Genomic DNA, 16,204 nt, shown 5'->3' with positions numbered 1-16,204 from the left:
GGGCAGTGTAGACATACCTGTCCTCAGATCAGGATCTTTGGACAAGAAAAGTCTGAATGCAACCTCAGACTAAATGACAGAATATCCTCACTGTGAATTCTAAATGAATATCCCCCAAATTAACCATCCAATCTTTAAAATGTCAGAGGTACTAGTTCTCATTGAAAACAAGTAAAAATTAGACTTCAATATCATACACATTTTGAAAAAATGAAAGATTTAATTTTTCAAACTCATCTCCAAAATGTCTTTTCCAATTAACCTCCGAGGCCACAAACCTGCAAAGACTTATGCAAATCAACTTTATATACCCGGCCAGTCCCCACCAGATGAAATCCCGGCCCTACTGAAGTCAGTGCAAGTTTATCCACGGATTTCAGAGTCAGAATATTGCCTATTGCCTTCAGTAGGCTACTCACATGCTTAAAGTTACTCACTACATGTGAGTCTTTGTAGGATTTGGGGTTAGCTCTCTGAAGTTCTCCATGTGTTAAAATTTTCAGATGTTCCTTTTAAGGTGGAAAGGTGAGTTTGAGGACGAAAGTCTAAAAAGTGAGCTTATAAAAGAAAGTAACAACCATGCCTATGGAGTTGCTATCAAAGCTCCATATTTTGTGTATTTGACTATTCTTTTCACTTAACATTTTCCTGACTGAACTGCTGAATCACTAGATCCTCAACACAACAAATAGCTTATTTTCATATACACCCACACGTACATGGCTAGCAGCATTCCGCAGAGAAGCAACAGTGTTCTCCTGCACTTTAGCGAGTCTGAAATAGAAACAGAGGAAAAAATTGTTAAGACTGTGCACACACACACGCAATTTGAGTTTTAAAGGAACACTCAAATTTAGAATAAAATCACTTAAAATCAATTATGAGTTTTTCATAAAAATTGACCTGGCAAACCTATTTACACAATTGGATACCTACAAAAATGAAGTAGGTGGGACTCAACAAAATATCACAATTCAGGACACATGAACTTACTTGGTAGTTGTTGTAGAGTTTCCTGCGCCCCTATGTCCAACATCTAGTGTTGTTCTTGGTTTCCAGTATTTAGCATATGAAGCTATCATATCACAACTGTATCCCGAGATCGGCTTTATAATTATATAGTCCACTATAAAGAAAACAAACATTGTTTTGAATTGTTTCAGAGTAACAGCCGTGTTAGTCTGTATTCGCAAAAAGAAAAAGGAGGACTTGTGGCACCTTAGAGACTAACCAATTTATTTGAGCATAAGCTTTCGTGAGCTACAGCTCACTTCATCGGATGCATACCGTGGAAACTGCAGAAGACATTATATACACAGACCATGAAACAATACCTCCTCCCACCCCACTCTCCTGCTGGTAATAGCTTATCTAAAGTGATCACTCTCCTTACAAGGTGTATGATAATCAAGGTGGGCCATTTCCAGCATAAATCCAAGTTTAACCAGAACATCTGGGGGGAGGGGGGGGGGAGGAAAAAACAAGGGGAAATAGGCTACCTTGCATAATGACTTAGCCACTCCCAGTCTCTATTTAAGCCTAAATTAATAGTATCCAATTTGCAAATGAATTCCAATTCAGCAGTTTCTCGCTGGAGTCTGGATTTGAAGTTTTTTTGTTGTAAGATAGCGACCTTCATGTCTGTGATTGCGTGACCAGAGAGACTGAAGTGTTCTCCAACTGGTTTATGAAGGTTATAATTCTTGATATCTGATTTGTGTCCGTTTATTCTTTTGCGTAGAGACTGTCCAGTTTGGCCAATGTACATGGCAGAGGGGCATTGCTGGCACATGATGGCATATATCACATTGGTGGATGTGCAGGTGAACGAGCCTCTGATAGTGTGGCTGATGTTATTAGGCCCTGTGAAGGTGTCCCCTGAATAGATATGTGGGCACAGTTGGCAACGGGCTTTGTTGCAAGGATAGGTTCCTGGGTTAGTGGTTCTGTTGTGTGGTATGTGGTTGTTGGTGAGTATTTGCTTCAGGTTGGGGGGCTGTCTGTAGGCAAGGACTGGCCTGTTTCCCAAGATTTGTGAGAGCGTTGGGTCATCCTTCAGGATAGGTTGTAAATCCTTAATAATGCGTTGGAGGGGTTTTAGTTGGGGGCTGAAGGTGACGGCTAGTGGCGTTCTGTTATTCTCTTTGTTAGGCCTGTCCTGTAGTAGGTGACTTCTGGGAAGTCTTCTGGCTCTATCAATCTGTTTCTTCACTTCCGCAGTTGGGTATTGTAGTTGCAAGAATGCTTGATAGAGATCTTGTAGGTGTTTGTCTCTGTCTGACGGGTTGGAGCAAATGCGGTTGTATCGCAGAGCTTGGCTGTAGACAATGGATTGTGTGGTGGGAGAGTGGGGTGGGAGGAGGTATTGTTTCATGGTCTCTGTGTATATAGTGTCTTCTGCAGTTTCCACAGTATGCATCTGATGAAGTGAGCTGTAGCTCACGAAAGCTTATGCTCAAATAAATTGGTTAGTCTCTAAGGTGCCACAAGTCCTCCTTTTCTTATTGTTTTGAATGTCATAAAAAGGTGATGGTTTTAAGTAAAGCAGTCCGGCTATATCTCTGGAGCTGATTCAGAGCCACTGCACTTGAGAATTTACTGCAAGTCTACAGAATTCCCTGATGTACAGTAACTATGCACTCATGCTAGGAAATTATCTTTAAATACCACCACAGCCATCTCAAAGTGAAGAAACAGAAATTAAATGGAGGTAATTTCTAACACATTAGGCTATGCATTATGAAATCATTGGACTAAATGGCCAAACACAGCACTTTAAACAAAACTGTCTGTCTAATTTTAAGGTAGCTTACATTGAAGTTCTTGTTTTGTATCAATCATACCTCTTACTTTTCCAATGGTTTTTCTTGAAATTCTACTCATAATAGGAAGTGTGAGAATTCCAGCACTCTTTCCCAGTTCTGCAATCGTGGAGGATAAGAGGCATGCAGAACCCACATGGCCTGGAAGTTCATCTCCTTGTAATACCCTTTCGCTTAGATCTTCCTAAAAATGAAGAGTATTAAGTTTTCTTTTTAAAAAACAGAACAAAACATTAAAATTACAGCTATATGAATGACAATATAAACTCTCCATAGTCATGGAAACTTTGCTCGTCGGGCAGATGTAGACAAGCACTGATATAATATGAAACATACCCATCTAGTGTGCTTCGTTATTAGATCCCTCCTTTTAAACTCAAAATGTACCTGTGTTACACACAAACCTGATTTCATTGTTACTGTAAATTATCAGAAATATGAAATCCTAATTTGATAGAATTACAGGGAAAAAAATTATTTAAGAGACCCTTACAGAATTTCAGCCACTCTCTTTTGGTTTGCAGAGTTTATTTTGGCTTTATGACATAAAGCCCAGTATTTTATTCAGGACTTACAGTTAAACTAGGTTATTAAATATATGATTACGCTATATACAGTATTTTTCTGGGGGAAGGAAAAGGTCAAAGGCTATGCAGGCAGAATTATGCATTTGACTGTTGCCAAAGTCAGTAATTATTTAATCAATTTTCAAATTTAGTATAAGCTCTAATGGTGTATATATAGATAAGTATATGCATAACGAAGATACTGAATTATAAGTAATGAAATATTTGCTTCGCCTACAAATGGCTTGCTACAGCCAAAACTTTAAGGATTTAAAGATTATTAAATCTTGCAGAAAAACATCATATGAGAGCCCAACACAACAAACAGGCGAAGAGAACAACTGCAGATGAAAATAAGTGGTTACTTTACTACCTCTCTAGTAAGTAAGTTAAAGACTTTGATAATTGTAATAGTTATCTCATAATTTTATGATACAACCTCATCAGGTCTTCTGTAATCTTACTGAAAAACACACGCAAGTCAAACTATGGATACCTATTTTTTTTTTTAGATGCAAGTTAGAATTAGAAGAACCAATCAGCCTACCTAACTGCAGGGCAGCATGATGTCACACTAAGATCTTAGTCTGCGCACTGCTTCCGAGCAAGCAGGAACTGAAAGTGTTATGGAATCAGCACACTCAGTCCCAGGGAATGAAGCACTTTGAAGTCATTAGTGGATGCACAGAATCAACTCTGGAATTACCAGCTACACAGCCAGCATTTTCTGGACTCAGGTGGTTCCATTTGCAAAATATAATCAAATTCAGATAAAACTGTTGAGGAAAGGGAGGCAGGGTCCACATATTCACTCTCCAAAAGAGGAAAATACTTCTGATATTAACTACATTGAGAGAATTCTGGATTTAAATCCAGTCTTTAACAGATTATCTGGAAGGTGGCCCGAATGTCACTGAACACTATTGCTCCATTACATATGTTCTATGTAATCTATGTAATGATCTATATGATCAAGTACTTCACGTCCAGGCCATTATGCAGAAAGAAATGAGAGGATGAATGAACTACCCAAATCCTCATCAGTCCCACAAGTTGTCTTGGCCAACAATTGGCACAGGGCAGCTCCTTGAATACAGTGTACCTGCATAAACTGAATATACAGTAAGCTGGAACACAAAACACATCAGACCAGCCTACAGGGACCATGGAAAACTAATATAAAACAGGTATTTTAATACATTTTAAAAATATTTACTTTGGGGAGCTACTCTACCTATGAGGTTCACTTCCATTCACAGAAGACCAATTTCCATGAAGACTGCCTGAGAAAGCCTACAGGGTCAAACACATCAATTAACAGTATTGTGCTACATGCCTATAATAAAACCTTCACTGACACTGAATCCTTTTGTTACTGAAGCAGACTGTGGGGGAGAGATCTGAATATTGATGCAAAAATTTTGAAAAATTGTAATTTTAATATTAGGTCATGAAATTTGCCTGTGCCTTTACTGAAAAAGTTACAATATATTTATCATTACTTTCATACAGATAATGCTTATAGAAAAAAGGTACCTCAATATGCCTACATTTTTATTTCGTTATGTGAAATATTCAAGCGAACCAAAGGAATTCCAGGAAACTTCTACTTTATTTCCCAAGGACAAGCAAGTGTTAGAAAAGATAAACACGACTTTGCTCTTGAAGATCTTAAACTCTTAGCGATATTTACAGAGACTCTGGAATACAGCTTTATAACTTCTATTTCACTTTAATATTCTATGCTGTTTTCTTTTGTGCTATATTTGAAAAGTGTATAAAAGTGTTATTATGGTTCATGCTTTGTATAGAATATTTGATGAGAGTAATTACAAGTTGTAAAGCAGTAGGTTGTAAATAGGGCTGTCAATCAGCACTAATGCATACAATTAACTCAATACAAATTAATGCGTTTTTTGGGTTTTTTGTTGTTTTTTTTAAAAAACAAGCGTTAATCGCACACCAGGGCACTGTGTTCAAGGGGATGCTGCTACATGCCTCTGGGACAGGAATGCCCCTCCTGTTGCTACCCTGATCCACTGCTGCTCCTGCCTTTTCCCGCACCCATGGAGTTGCCCTGGCCAAGCTGTTCCAGACCGGGAGCCTACCTCAGTCTGCTGATCAGGTAAGGTGAGCTATTACCAGTGGGGGGTCGGGGATGGGGATGGACAGGGACACCACGACTTTTTGTAGTGATAATCAAGGTGGGCCATTTCCAGCAATTGATCAAGAACATCTGAGGAACAGCGGGGGGGGGGGGGGGGGGGGGGAATAAACATGGGGAAAAGAGTTTTACTTTGTGTAATGACCCATCCACTCCCAGTCTTTATTCAAGCCTAATTACTCACCTTACCTGATCACTCTCCTTACAGTGTGTATGGTAACACCCATTGTTTCACGTTCTCTGTGTATATAAATCTCCCCACTGTATTTTCCATTGAATGCATCCGATGAAGTGAGCTGTAGCTCACGAAAGCTTATGCTCAAATAAATTTGTTAGTCTCTAAGGTGCCACAAGTACTACTTTTCTTTTTGCAAATTAGTGTATCTTATCACAGACAAGGACACCCCCCCCGTACCCAATGTGAGTTAGTCCAGATACGATCTTTCTCTCAAGAAAAGAGACTTTGTAAGATATTTATGTCTGGAAAGAGACCTGGTTGAATAAAAGAATGTGAGGATGTTTCATGTAGAACACCGCAAAAAGTAGTAATGCTCAGGATGTGCTATCCGAGATATAAACCAAATCATAAAAATGAATCATTTAGCCCTCATCTTCACAAAGAAAAACCTTAGTTTAAACTCAAAGAATTCTAAAATCAATTTCAATATGAATATTTCATTTTGAACATCAACTGAAGTCATCATTCTTTAGTCTTTGAGAACATTTATGGTCAGATGTTTTACAGAAGATATTGGTCACTTCAAACTCACGTTTCCACTTAAAGGTAAAAACCTTTGCTGTTTCTCAAGTGATTAAGATGGCATAAGTTTCTTTTAAAATGTATATTTGCAAATATTTTGTATCTAATTGCAAACCTTCATATAATAACTGCTTGATATTATTATATGAATAGTATGTACAAGTATAGCACAGTCATTTGATGCTAAACTAATTACTAATTCAGGAAGCCATTTAAATACAGACTATTTATATTCGTGTGAAATTAATTACTGACAGTGCCCAAGCAAACACTCATCCACTTTTGGAAGACAAGAATTCTCTCTCCAAACTCTGTTAAGAGTCAATGACTTTAACACTGAAGCCTTTATAAGAGCTACTTAATTTGAAAAAACCTGCTTGAGGACTAAAACAGAAGAAACAGAAGTGTTTGGACTTTTTGAAAATAAAATTATATATTAATGGTCAAAATCTAATAAAACTGAGACTGTCAGAAAGTGGACTAAATAAAAAGAAACTTTTGATTGGTTAAAAACTATCTGAATATTTCCTGCCACAAAAATACAGAAAATTGTATATGTATTAACAAACTATATATTCTTAAAGATGAAGGGGCTGCTAGAACTACCATGAAGACACAAAACCAATTAAAGGGTGACAGCAATCAACCTGGAATCTAAACAAGCTTACAGAGGTGTTTTCTCTTATAATTTTACAGAACTAGGAAGGAGAAGAGTATAAAACTCTGGAGTGAGTACCCCTTATACACACCCTATTACTCTGCTTAGACAGCAAGCACTTTGCAACTCATCCTGTCCATCTCTACAAACAAGCTGCCACAGACACATAAGAAACAGAGCAGACTCAAAAAGAAACCAACCCAAGGAAAATCTTCCCAAAAACTTCAACAGGGATTGGTGAGAGAAAGTTAACTAAGACATTGTCAAACTATTAGATTTAAAAAAAAAAAAACAAAAAACAAAAAAAAACCCTTGTAATTATTTTGTTGGAATAGTGAAATGATGTTGTAACTTAGAATAGTAGCAGTTTTTCTCCTGCTAATCACCAAGTGGTTAGTCCATGTATTCCTGCACAGAAGACAGATGATAAATATTGGTAAACAGAAATAGTGGGAGTTACGTGGATTTAAAGTTCTTAATAATGGTTAACTGGCTTGTCTCAAGACAGCTCCTTAAATGGCTTCTTCTAAGGAACTGATTTAAATATCTTCTTTGATTTCATAGATGTAGTTACAGTTGCTTCTTTACCAACTGACTGGCTATTAATAACCAACAGGTACACCTGCCCTGACAAATTATTTTGACCATCTATAAACATTCTTAGTTAACTACAAATATACTGAAGTCACAATATATTGATGATATGGAAGAGATTGTAATGGAAGTAACCAGTTTATCACTTGCTCTCCGTCACTTGCATTTTGTTTAATATTTTCCTTTTTGGTAATAAAGTAGCTCTGGTTAACAACAGTGATTATTTTGCTCGGTCTTAATCACAGGGACTCTTAAGGTATGTAAAGAACTCCTTGACTAAACAGTGGGACCCATACCCCTGAGTTGGCAGTAAGTGAAACAATTAGGAAGAAATGGTCTACTCTCTTTTCTGGACGAGCGGCTCGCAACCTTTTCAAACTACTGTATCCCTTTCAGGAGTCCGAGTTGTCTTGAGTACCCCCAAGTTTCAACTCACTTTAAAACTATTTGCTTACACTATCAGACAAAAATACAAAAAAGTGTCACAGCAGACTTACTGAAAAATTGCTTTCTTATTTTTACCATATAACTATAAAATAAATCAATTGGACTATAAATATTGTACTTGAATTTCAGTGTATAATATATAGAGCAATATAAACAAGTAATTGTCTATATGAAATTTTAGTTTGTACTGACTTCTTCTATAGCCCGTTGTAAAACTAGGCAAATATATAGATGAGTTGATGTACCCCCTGAAACACCTTGTGTACCCCCAGGGGTACAAATATGCCTGGCTGAGAACCACTTCTCTGGACTAAATATTTTTAGTAATTTTTAAAATAAAATTGCTAGCTGTTCAGCTATTTAAAATTACCTCTTCCTGCACCAAAGACTCATCACTTCCTAACACACATGCCAGACAAGTACTCACTTCAAAAAAGTCGAAGATTAATTCCAAGTTATCTGGTTCCATTGTCTGTATACTGTATTCTGTCCATCGATCAGGCTGCAAACCATAACCACATTCTGGCTGAGAGTGCCGAGATTTGTATTCAGTATCACTTATTAAGGAGATCTCCAGAGTGTTTGACATTTTCTGAGTAACAGTTTTATCTTGGTTGTCATCATCATCATCTTCCTCCAAGCCTTCCAGAGTCAGCTTCACCCTATGCACCAAAAAGAAAAACAAATCAGATGCTAGAAAATTAGCGAAGCATCCTCAGTGACAGCAACAACTCAAAAGCCTACAAAATACTAGATTAGTAGATCCAGTAGGATTCTGCCCCACAAAAACTTTATATGCCATTGTACTACCTATATTTCCCTAAACATCATGATGACCAAGATCTCAAGGCAACATTAGTGGGATAATACTTCCCTACTCCTCCCATCCTGGAGCCATTACTCTCTAGTTATACTTTCCAAACCACCTCTACAGATTTAGATTTTAACCTCATAGTTTATGCTTTTGCACATCACAAAAGCTCAAGACACTGCGTAAGGTTTTCAAAAATGCCTATGTGACTTAGGAGAATTGGAGTTGTCTACATGCATTAGTGTGCAGCAAGCCACAGTGTGACTCTATAGTGTGCTAGTTTGCTGCACTAACACACCAAGTGGACCTGCTACGGTGCACTAAAAGTTTTGCAGTCCTAAAGAGGAGGATGTCAAAGTGCACAATAGAACTTTTAGTGTAGCAGGGTCCACATGGCAAGCTAGCACACAGCAAATAGCAGGCTGTAGACTCACCCTGGCTTGCTGCATACTAATTCACCATGTAGACAACCCCTAAGGATATGTCTATGCTACAAACAAGGGGTGTGGTCTGCAGCTCATGTACACCTACCCACGCCCTCTTTCATCCGGGCTAGCATGCTAAAAACAGCATAGCCACAGCAGCCTAGGCACTGGCAGCACAGGCTAGCTGCTGAGTACATACTGTAACATTCTGTACCTCAAAATAGCACCCTGGAACCCCCATAATCACCACTGTACAAAACATATAATCATGTCACAAAGTATGCCTTGTGCAGTATCATTTGAGAAGTCATGATCTGTTGATTACTACTACCCTACGGGATTGTGTGAATCTGAAGTATTGTTTTGTGTGTGTTACTGAAATATGCTGTGAAGTTGGGAGACACCCACAGCCAGCCTTTCAGTGGCAACCTAGTAAAACGGATTTATATCAGGACCAGCCAGACATTTGTTGATGACCCACTGAGAAGAATCCACTCTCCCAGAGAAGACACATACACAATTGGGGCTGCCTAACTCCCTCACAGCAAGGATCTTTCTAGCAACTGGAAGAAAGTATAGAAGAGGGACAGTGACATCATTTGGCCTCTCCTCTCCATCTCAACACCTCGAAGACTGTCTGGAAGACAAAAGACTTTGAATTGGGGAGATAGGTCCCAGGCTGGGAAGGAAATCCACCCTATGTATTGGAACTGTAAGATGCCTGTAACACCTATTAGGGTGAGAAAAGCTGTTTGAATCAAACCTTAGTCAGTCTGTAGAATTTAGATTGTGAGTTTATTTTTATTTCTTACAAAGCCAACTTTGAGCTCTATGCCTGCTACTTATAGTCATTTAATCTATCTTTCTGTAGTTAATAAACCTGTTTTATATTTTACCTAAAACAGAGTGTTTTAGGTTGAAATGCTTAGAGAATCTCAGCTCAGGCTAATAAGGACTTTTGCATGTCTACTACCCTTGTTGGAATGGAGAACTAATTAATGAGCTTGCACTGTCCAAGAGAGTCATAAGCAGTGTAAGATAGTATATTTCAGTGTTGCAAGGCTGAGGACTAGGGTGATTTGCTGGTGCCTCACTCTGTATAATTCATGAATGACTGAGAAAGCCTTCATACGATTTAGCTGTGTGTGGGTCTCCACATGCTGATGGCTGAGCGATCACAGCACCCAGAAGAGTTCACTGCCTGTCACTGGCTGGCATTGCATCATGAGAGACAGCCCAGGCTGGAGACTTAAGGGGGCACAACAGTCCCACAGTTTCAGGTTGTACCCTGGGGATCCCATCACACAGAACCATGGGGTTCAGGCAGGTTTGTATTTGGGATGGCTAGACTGTACCCACCACTGCCCAACCTACTGCAACTACGCTACTATTTTTAGCATGCTAGTTCAGATGAGAGCTAGTGCGAGTACATGTACGCAATCTTGGAATCACACCCCTCACTTGTAGAGTACATGCAGCCTGAGTTGCACAGACTTTCAGAGAAACTTAGGCTCTAGTAACTACATTCCATTTTCAAAAATGGATTAATTTTGGCTTATAAGTGCACAAGTTACTTTTGAAAAATAGTTACTGGATGATCTGAAAAGTTTTCCCACTGTGTAAAAAGATAGTAATCATTACTGACTAATTATATGGGTGCCAGAGTGAACAGATGGCCTCCTTTAGGAGATCATTACCAACAACCTAAAGGGTCACCTGAAGGCAACTGAAGACTAGGGTAATTGCCACCATCAGCCCCGAGCATATGACAACTGATGTATGAATATGCACACACAAAACACACAAGTCCCTTAATATTCCTAAAGTCAAGTAATATAAGTAGATATATCCTGTGTTATTGATAAGCCACAAAGATAAACGCAAAGAAAGAGTAAACTTCAGATTATTTTTAAACAAACACAAAATTAAATTGAATGTAGTGCTTATGAAGGTTCCCAGACTGAAAACAATAAGTGGTCCTACATGGAATGTGGAGAATTCTCCCTGGCTTCCAATGTGCCCTATCCTAGCAAACAAAGCTGCATCCAGCAAACATCATCATTCCATGAAACAGGTTTTCTGCCTCTTTGTTTCCTACCAAAGGAAGTATATATAACCAGGTTCCAATCCCTTTCTCAGTCAATTACAAAGAAAGCAAAGTAAATGGAGATATTTTTCTCAGTTACAAAAAGAGGTCCACATAACACTAAAAGCAGCAAACAAATCCCACTGAGAGAATGCTGCCAGTATAGAGCCTCTACATCAAATCTGTATCCTCAATACCACAGAAAGAAAAATCTGAAACAGTCTAGAGACTGAAACTGACCCTCCACTACAGGACCCTAGACAGTGGAAAGAGCAGCCACAAGCACCTTAATTGTGCTGTTCTGACTATCCAATGGACTTCAGACCATCCATCCTTTCATATACCAGAACTCTTCAGGTCCTCTGTGCATTATACACTTTCTGATATTTAGATCACTTAACATAGGCAATTTCTGGTTCTAAAAAGAACATTTTTGTGTGTGGAACCCTTCTGTGAAAGGTGTCTCAATGCACCCATGTCAATAAAAACAGAATTTAGCCATCCAGATCTAACTGAAGATTACCACCAGACTTATCAGGCCCAGAAAACCCTGAGAACATCTACTATGGCTGTATGCAAAAATCCTATGAAGTTCGACTTTCCCTGGCACCTTACTGTCCAGTGAGGATGCTTCCTGAGAAAATAGTCTAGGTAGGAGTCATGAGACCAAGCTTTTGCTAAATGATTGAACTGTTACATGCAGACTTACCTCCTTTGTCTGACCTGGACTGCCCAGGATTCCCGGTTTTAGTAGGGATATCGAGCCGAGACATGTTTATTAGAGTTCTAATGAATCCCAATCTTCGGGGGGGGGGGGGGGGGGGGTTGTCATGTCTGTTCAATCTGCCATGCACATCAGGACTTTGGTGATATGAATGGTCCAAGGCAGCAGAAGAGCCAATGTACTACAGGAAAGAGGTTCAAAGCCTCTCACTGCCCTCCTGAATTGCTAGTAACAAGCCAGCAAGGAGGTCCTTGAAGTAACCAGCAAAAAGGGCAGTGCACGGATTCTCAGGAAGACTAGGACCAGGTTTCAAGAATTACCTTATCTCTCTTGCATGCCCTGCCAATGGTGTGCCCCAGGAAACACAGTCAGGTGTTACAGTATTGGGACAGAGCAAGGGCATATTAGGTGCAATTGTTCTCAGTAACGCAATTACTTCTCCAGCCTCATGACAAGGTTGAGCACCGGAAAAGGGGGGGGCGGGGGGGAAGCTACCATCTTAGCCAGGCGTTCATTATGACAGGGCTCTCAAATTACGGCCCATGATCTGCAGAGCACTTGCTGGTGGTACGTGAAAAGCTAGCTGGTCACATGGTGTCGGCTCAGTATCTGACTTACAGCAGCTAAATCACACTGATTAAAAATATACAAATTTTAATATTTTCCAACAAGTATAACCCAATCCTCTAACCAACTGCAAATTGGAAGGCAGGTGGTCAGCATGATTGAGACTGGGAGGAAAAAAATCAAAGCAGATATGCTATTTTAAAAGCTGGAGAATCTCTGCACTATCAAAAGCTGTATAAAATATTTGACAGCTAACTGCACTTAACACGATCAGACTTGAGCACTGCATGTATATAACTGAAGAGATGAGTCACATCTAATCACATAGCCCTAGAAAAAGAAAGTATAAACGAAGGAAAATTAAGACAAAAGGATGTGTGTGTACCTACTGGGAAAAGCAGTCCGTTTACTTCCTGGTATATGATGCTATAATACCTGCTACAGTAAAAGCTGTTTTATCCAGCATTTTGGGGGAATGGGGAGTGCTGGTAAGTGAAAAATGCCGGTTAACTAAGAGGGAAGGAGTTTGGGTGCAGGGCTGGGGTGCAGGAGTGGGTGCAGGCGGGGGCTTGGGGCACCTCCACCTAGGAGTCGCCAGGACATGTCACTACTTGTAGGGAGCCACCTGTGGTGAGTGCCCCCCCCCGGATCCAGCACCCCGCACCCACTCCCACACCCCATGCCAACCAGACTACAAACTGGAATTTCATTGAAGATCAGAAATGCTGGTTTATAGAGCTTTCCAGCTGGTGAAGTGCTGGATAAAACAGCTTTTACTGTATATGGATATTTTTTGTAGTTTGAGAAAAGGGACCTATTAAAATAACTTATCATAAAAATATAAAGACTGAAAATGGACTAAGTTGAAGTAGTTCTTTCATCTAAATGTACTGCTTCATTTTTTCATAAAGAGAACTTAATATTAAATATTTAATGAAGAATCTCAAGAAATATAGCTCTGAACAAAATCAAGACTAAAGTAAAATTAACTGAAGTAAAGATTGTAACAGCTATTAATTTTTTCATATTAATCTAAAACATCATAATGGAACATTAAAAAATACCAAATTAATTATTTGTTTCATTGGACAGCACATGTAAGGATATATAAATAATCTCTCATGTATGACAATATCCCCACCCCCACAAGTAGCTGTAAAATAGACTTAGGATCATTATAGAAATGGGATGCTAACGTACATTGTGGCCTCTTAACATAATTGTTCAAAGAAGAAAAAAAGTTAGCAATGGGAGAAGCCTGAGGAAAGAAGCACCACTGATTTAATGTTATCAGCAGATGTTCGGCAAAGCTTGCGAATATCTGGGAAGGGCACAGTAATACATATTTGTAAGTATTATTTATAGCTTTAGTTGTAAAACTATGTTAACTGAGGTATGCAAGGCATGCCAGCATACTACAGTATTTAACTTGTGATGGAACTTAACATTACAAAAATTGCAACTTATGATGATCTTACCTAAACCTAGATTTTTTAAATTTCTTCTTGGATATTGAGACAGGTGGTTTTTCAGAATAATGTAGACGTAATCTTATTTCAGTCTGACAGGACAGCCACCCAGAATCCAGAGTTTGAACACCATCTGCCAAAGTAAACATGATGAAAAGTAGTAACAGTTATATACAGCCCAAGAGATTTTCAAAAAAGAAACATACATCAATATAAATTAAAAATAGAATATTGGTATAACTTTGAAATAGCGTGATTTCACATAACTAGTTTCTTTGGCACAGTCTACCATACCTGTAACCAATGTTCCCTCCAATTTTTTCCACCCATGTGCAGAATAAATTTTGTTATGTGCACTGCAGTAACGTGCGGATGTGTGCCAGCAGTAGAAACAGAAAACCTAGATATTATCTTTTTAAAAAGTTACCAATAGGGATAATTACTCCAGCCAGGACTGGTTAGGCATTTTAGAACTCACTACTCAATTAATTAAATTTAAGTGTAAGAGAGAAAAAAATTATAAAATGCATAGACCAGTCAAAAAACTAAAAACACACTTTGAAAAAATAAAATTACTGAGAATATAAGTACGAAGACGTAACACCACCACCACCACGTGAAAGAGTGTGTGCTGGCAAGAGGTAGAGAAGAATCCTCAGCTTCTCAGAATGAGGAAAGTAGTGCTACAAGTGGGGCTGCCAGGAGGGGGCACAAGGTACCAGCTACCAGATGATCAGAAATTGCTTCTGCAGCTTTGAAGCTGCTGAGAAGCAATAGATTAGTGTGGCTGTGAAAAGAAGTGACAACTCTGAAGACAGGAGTAAGAGAGGTAGTTTGGGGGGGGGGGGGGCATAAAGCAAAGACAGGAGAAAACAGAAGTTAAGAATTTAGTGGAAGGGACAGAATTGATGTGTAATGTGACAGTAGTGTCAAACTTGGATAATTTTGTAGGTGTTAGAGGGCTGAGCAATGAGTGAATGGTGGCGTGGCTGTGAGGTGTGTGAAAAAACAGTTGTAAAGTGAGGGAGAACTTGGTATGAAGCATGCAAGTGTGGGCACATACATATGAGAGCAATTGGGGAGGTAGTGTATTGATGGCTCTTGGCCTGATTTATTTAGGCAGACTGTCCATGTTTATTCTAAGGCTGGACTAAGAATTTTGCCTAGACTGGAAAGTTTTGAAATTTTACCAAAATGGGCTTAACAGGTATGTTCAATTTAACATTACAAATTTTGACAGTTAACAAAGCAGTAGAGAGCAGTGCAGGATACATCCTTTAACATAGAGATGGTGAGCATACAGTAAACATGGGCCACTGAAAAATGCCACGAACCCACGATGCACTGTGAGCCACTATGCCAACCTACAAATGCTAGCAGCAAAAGGTGGTGAGTAGGACTGTGGGACAGCTACTCACAGTGCACTACTCTCACGGTCTATGCTAGAGCCCCAACTGTGGGCACACTCTGGTGACAGAGAGAGTGTATTATAGTGCTTTTTGATAGTCAACATAACTTTTGTCAACATAACTCTGTAGTGTAGACAACACCTAAAAGGTATTACCAAACCTAACAGCTGACACACAGCAGCAGTGAGAATCTGGGGAGGATGAAGATCATGGCCAAAACATGATGCCACAGCATCCTGCTGTCAGTAGAATATCCCCCTGGCACATGGCTGGTGCTCTTCCCCCTGAAAAGGGCATCACCAGTCGGAAGCAGGCCCTCAGGCATTGGCAAATGTTTTGTTTAAGCCAACACCTAGAATTTCAAAATATTTGTAAATCGCTAACACCTGACTTCTTAAAATTCATACATGCTGGTAAGGATTTTAAAGTAATTAATACATCTTACTTACTATGGATTCCAAACTGTCCATCATCAACAGAGATGTCATTTTCTGTAATTGAAGGGAGGGGAAACGGAAGGAAACTAGTTAGCATTCTTACCTTACAGAGTCAAATGTCAAAATTAAACTACTGTATTTAAAATTTAGAAGGAAAAAAGTAGACAAAGAATAAGCATATTTATTGCAAAATTCTATTAAATGCATTCTAAAAGTTTGGTTCTCTTGCAGATTACACTATATTGCTAGTATTCTGTTTCGCTAG

The 16,204-nt window shown here is 39.1% G+C and overlaps 1 protein-coding gene across 7 annotated transcripts in view; it reads right to left on the bottom strand.

Annotated features, from left to right (window-relative positions):
- Window positions 1–16,204, bottom strand: part of GPCPD1 (glycerophosphocholine phosphodiesterase 1) — an 80,193-nt gene that overhangs the window by 29,917 nt on the left and 34,072 nt on the right. For all 7 annotated transcript variants that reach the window (XM_073339699.1, XM_073339694.2, XM_073339693.2 and 4 more), the window contains 6 exons: window positions 15,952–15,993; window positions 14,103–14,226; window positions 8,439–8,673; window positions 2,844–3,006; window positions 994–1,126; window positions 720–774 (listed from right to left, as the gene is read on the bottom strand). In XM_073339699.1, coding sequence (XP_073195800.1) covers window positions 720–774; window positions 994–1,126; window positions 2,844–3,006; window positions 8,439–8,673; window positions 14,103–14,226; window positions 15,952–15,993 — 752 coding nt within the window. The remainder of the gene's footprint in view (window positions 1–719; window positions 775–993; window positions 1,127–2,843; window positions 3,007–8,438; window positions 8,674–14,102; window positions 14,227–15,951; window positions 15,994–16,204) is intronic.

The sequence above is a fragment of the Lepidochelys kempii genome, chromosome 3, assembly GCF_965140285.1.
Source record: "Lepidochelys kempii isolate rLepKem1 chromosome 3, rLepKem1.hap1, whole genome shotgun sequence".
In the NCBI taxonomy this organism is placed as follows: Eukaryota; Metazoa; Chordata; order Testudines; family Cheloniidae; genus Lepidochelys; species Lepidochelys kempii.
The sequence above is the reverse complement of the archived record's forward strand: the minus strand, read 5'-3'. Positions and strand labels throughout refer to the sequence as shown.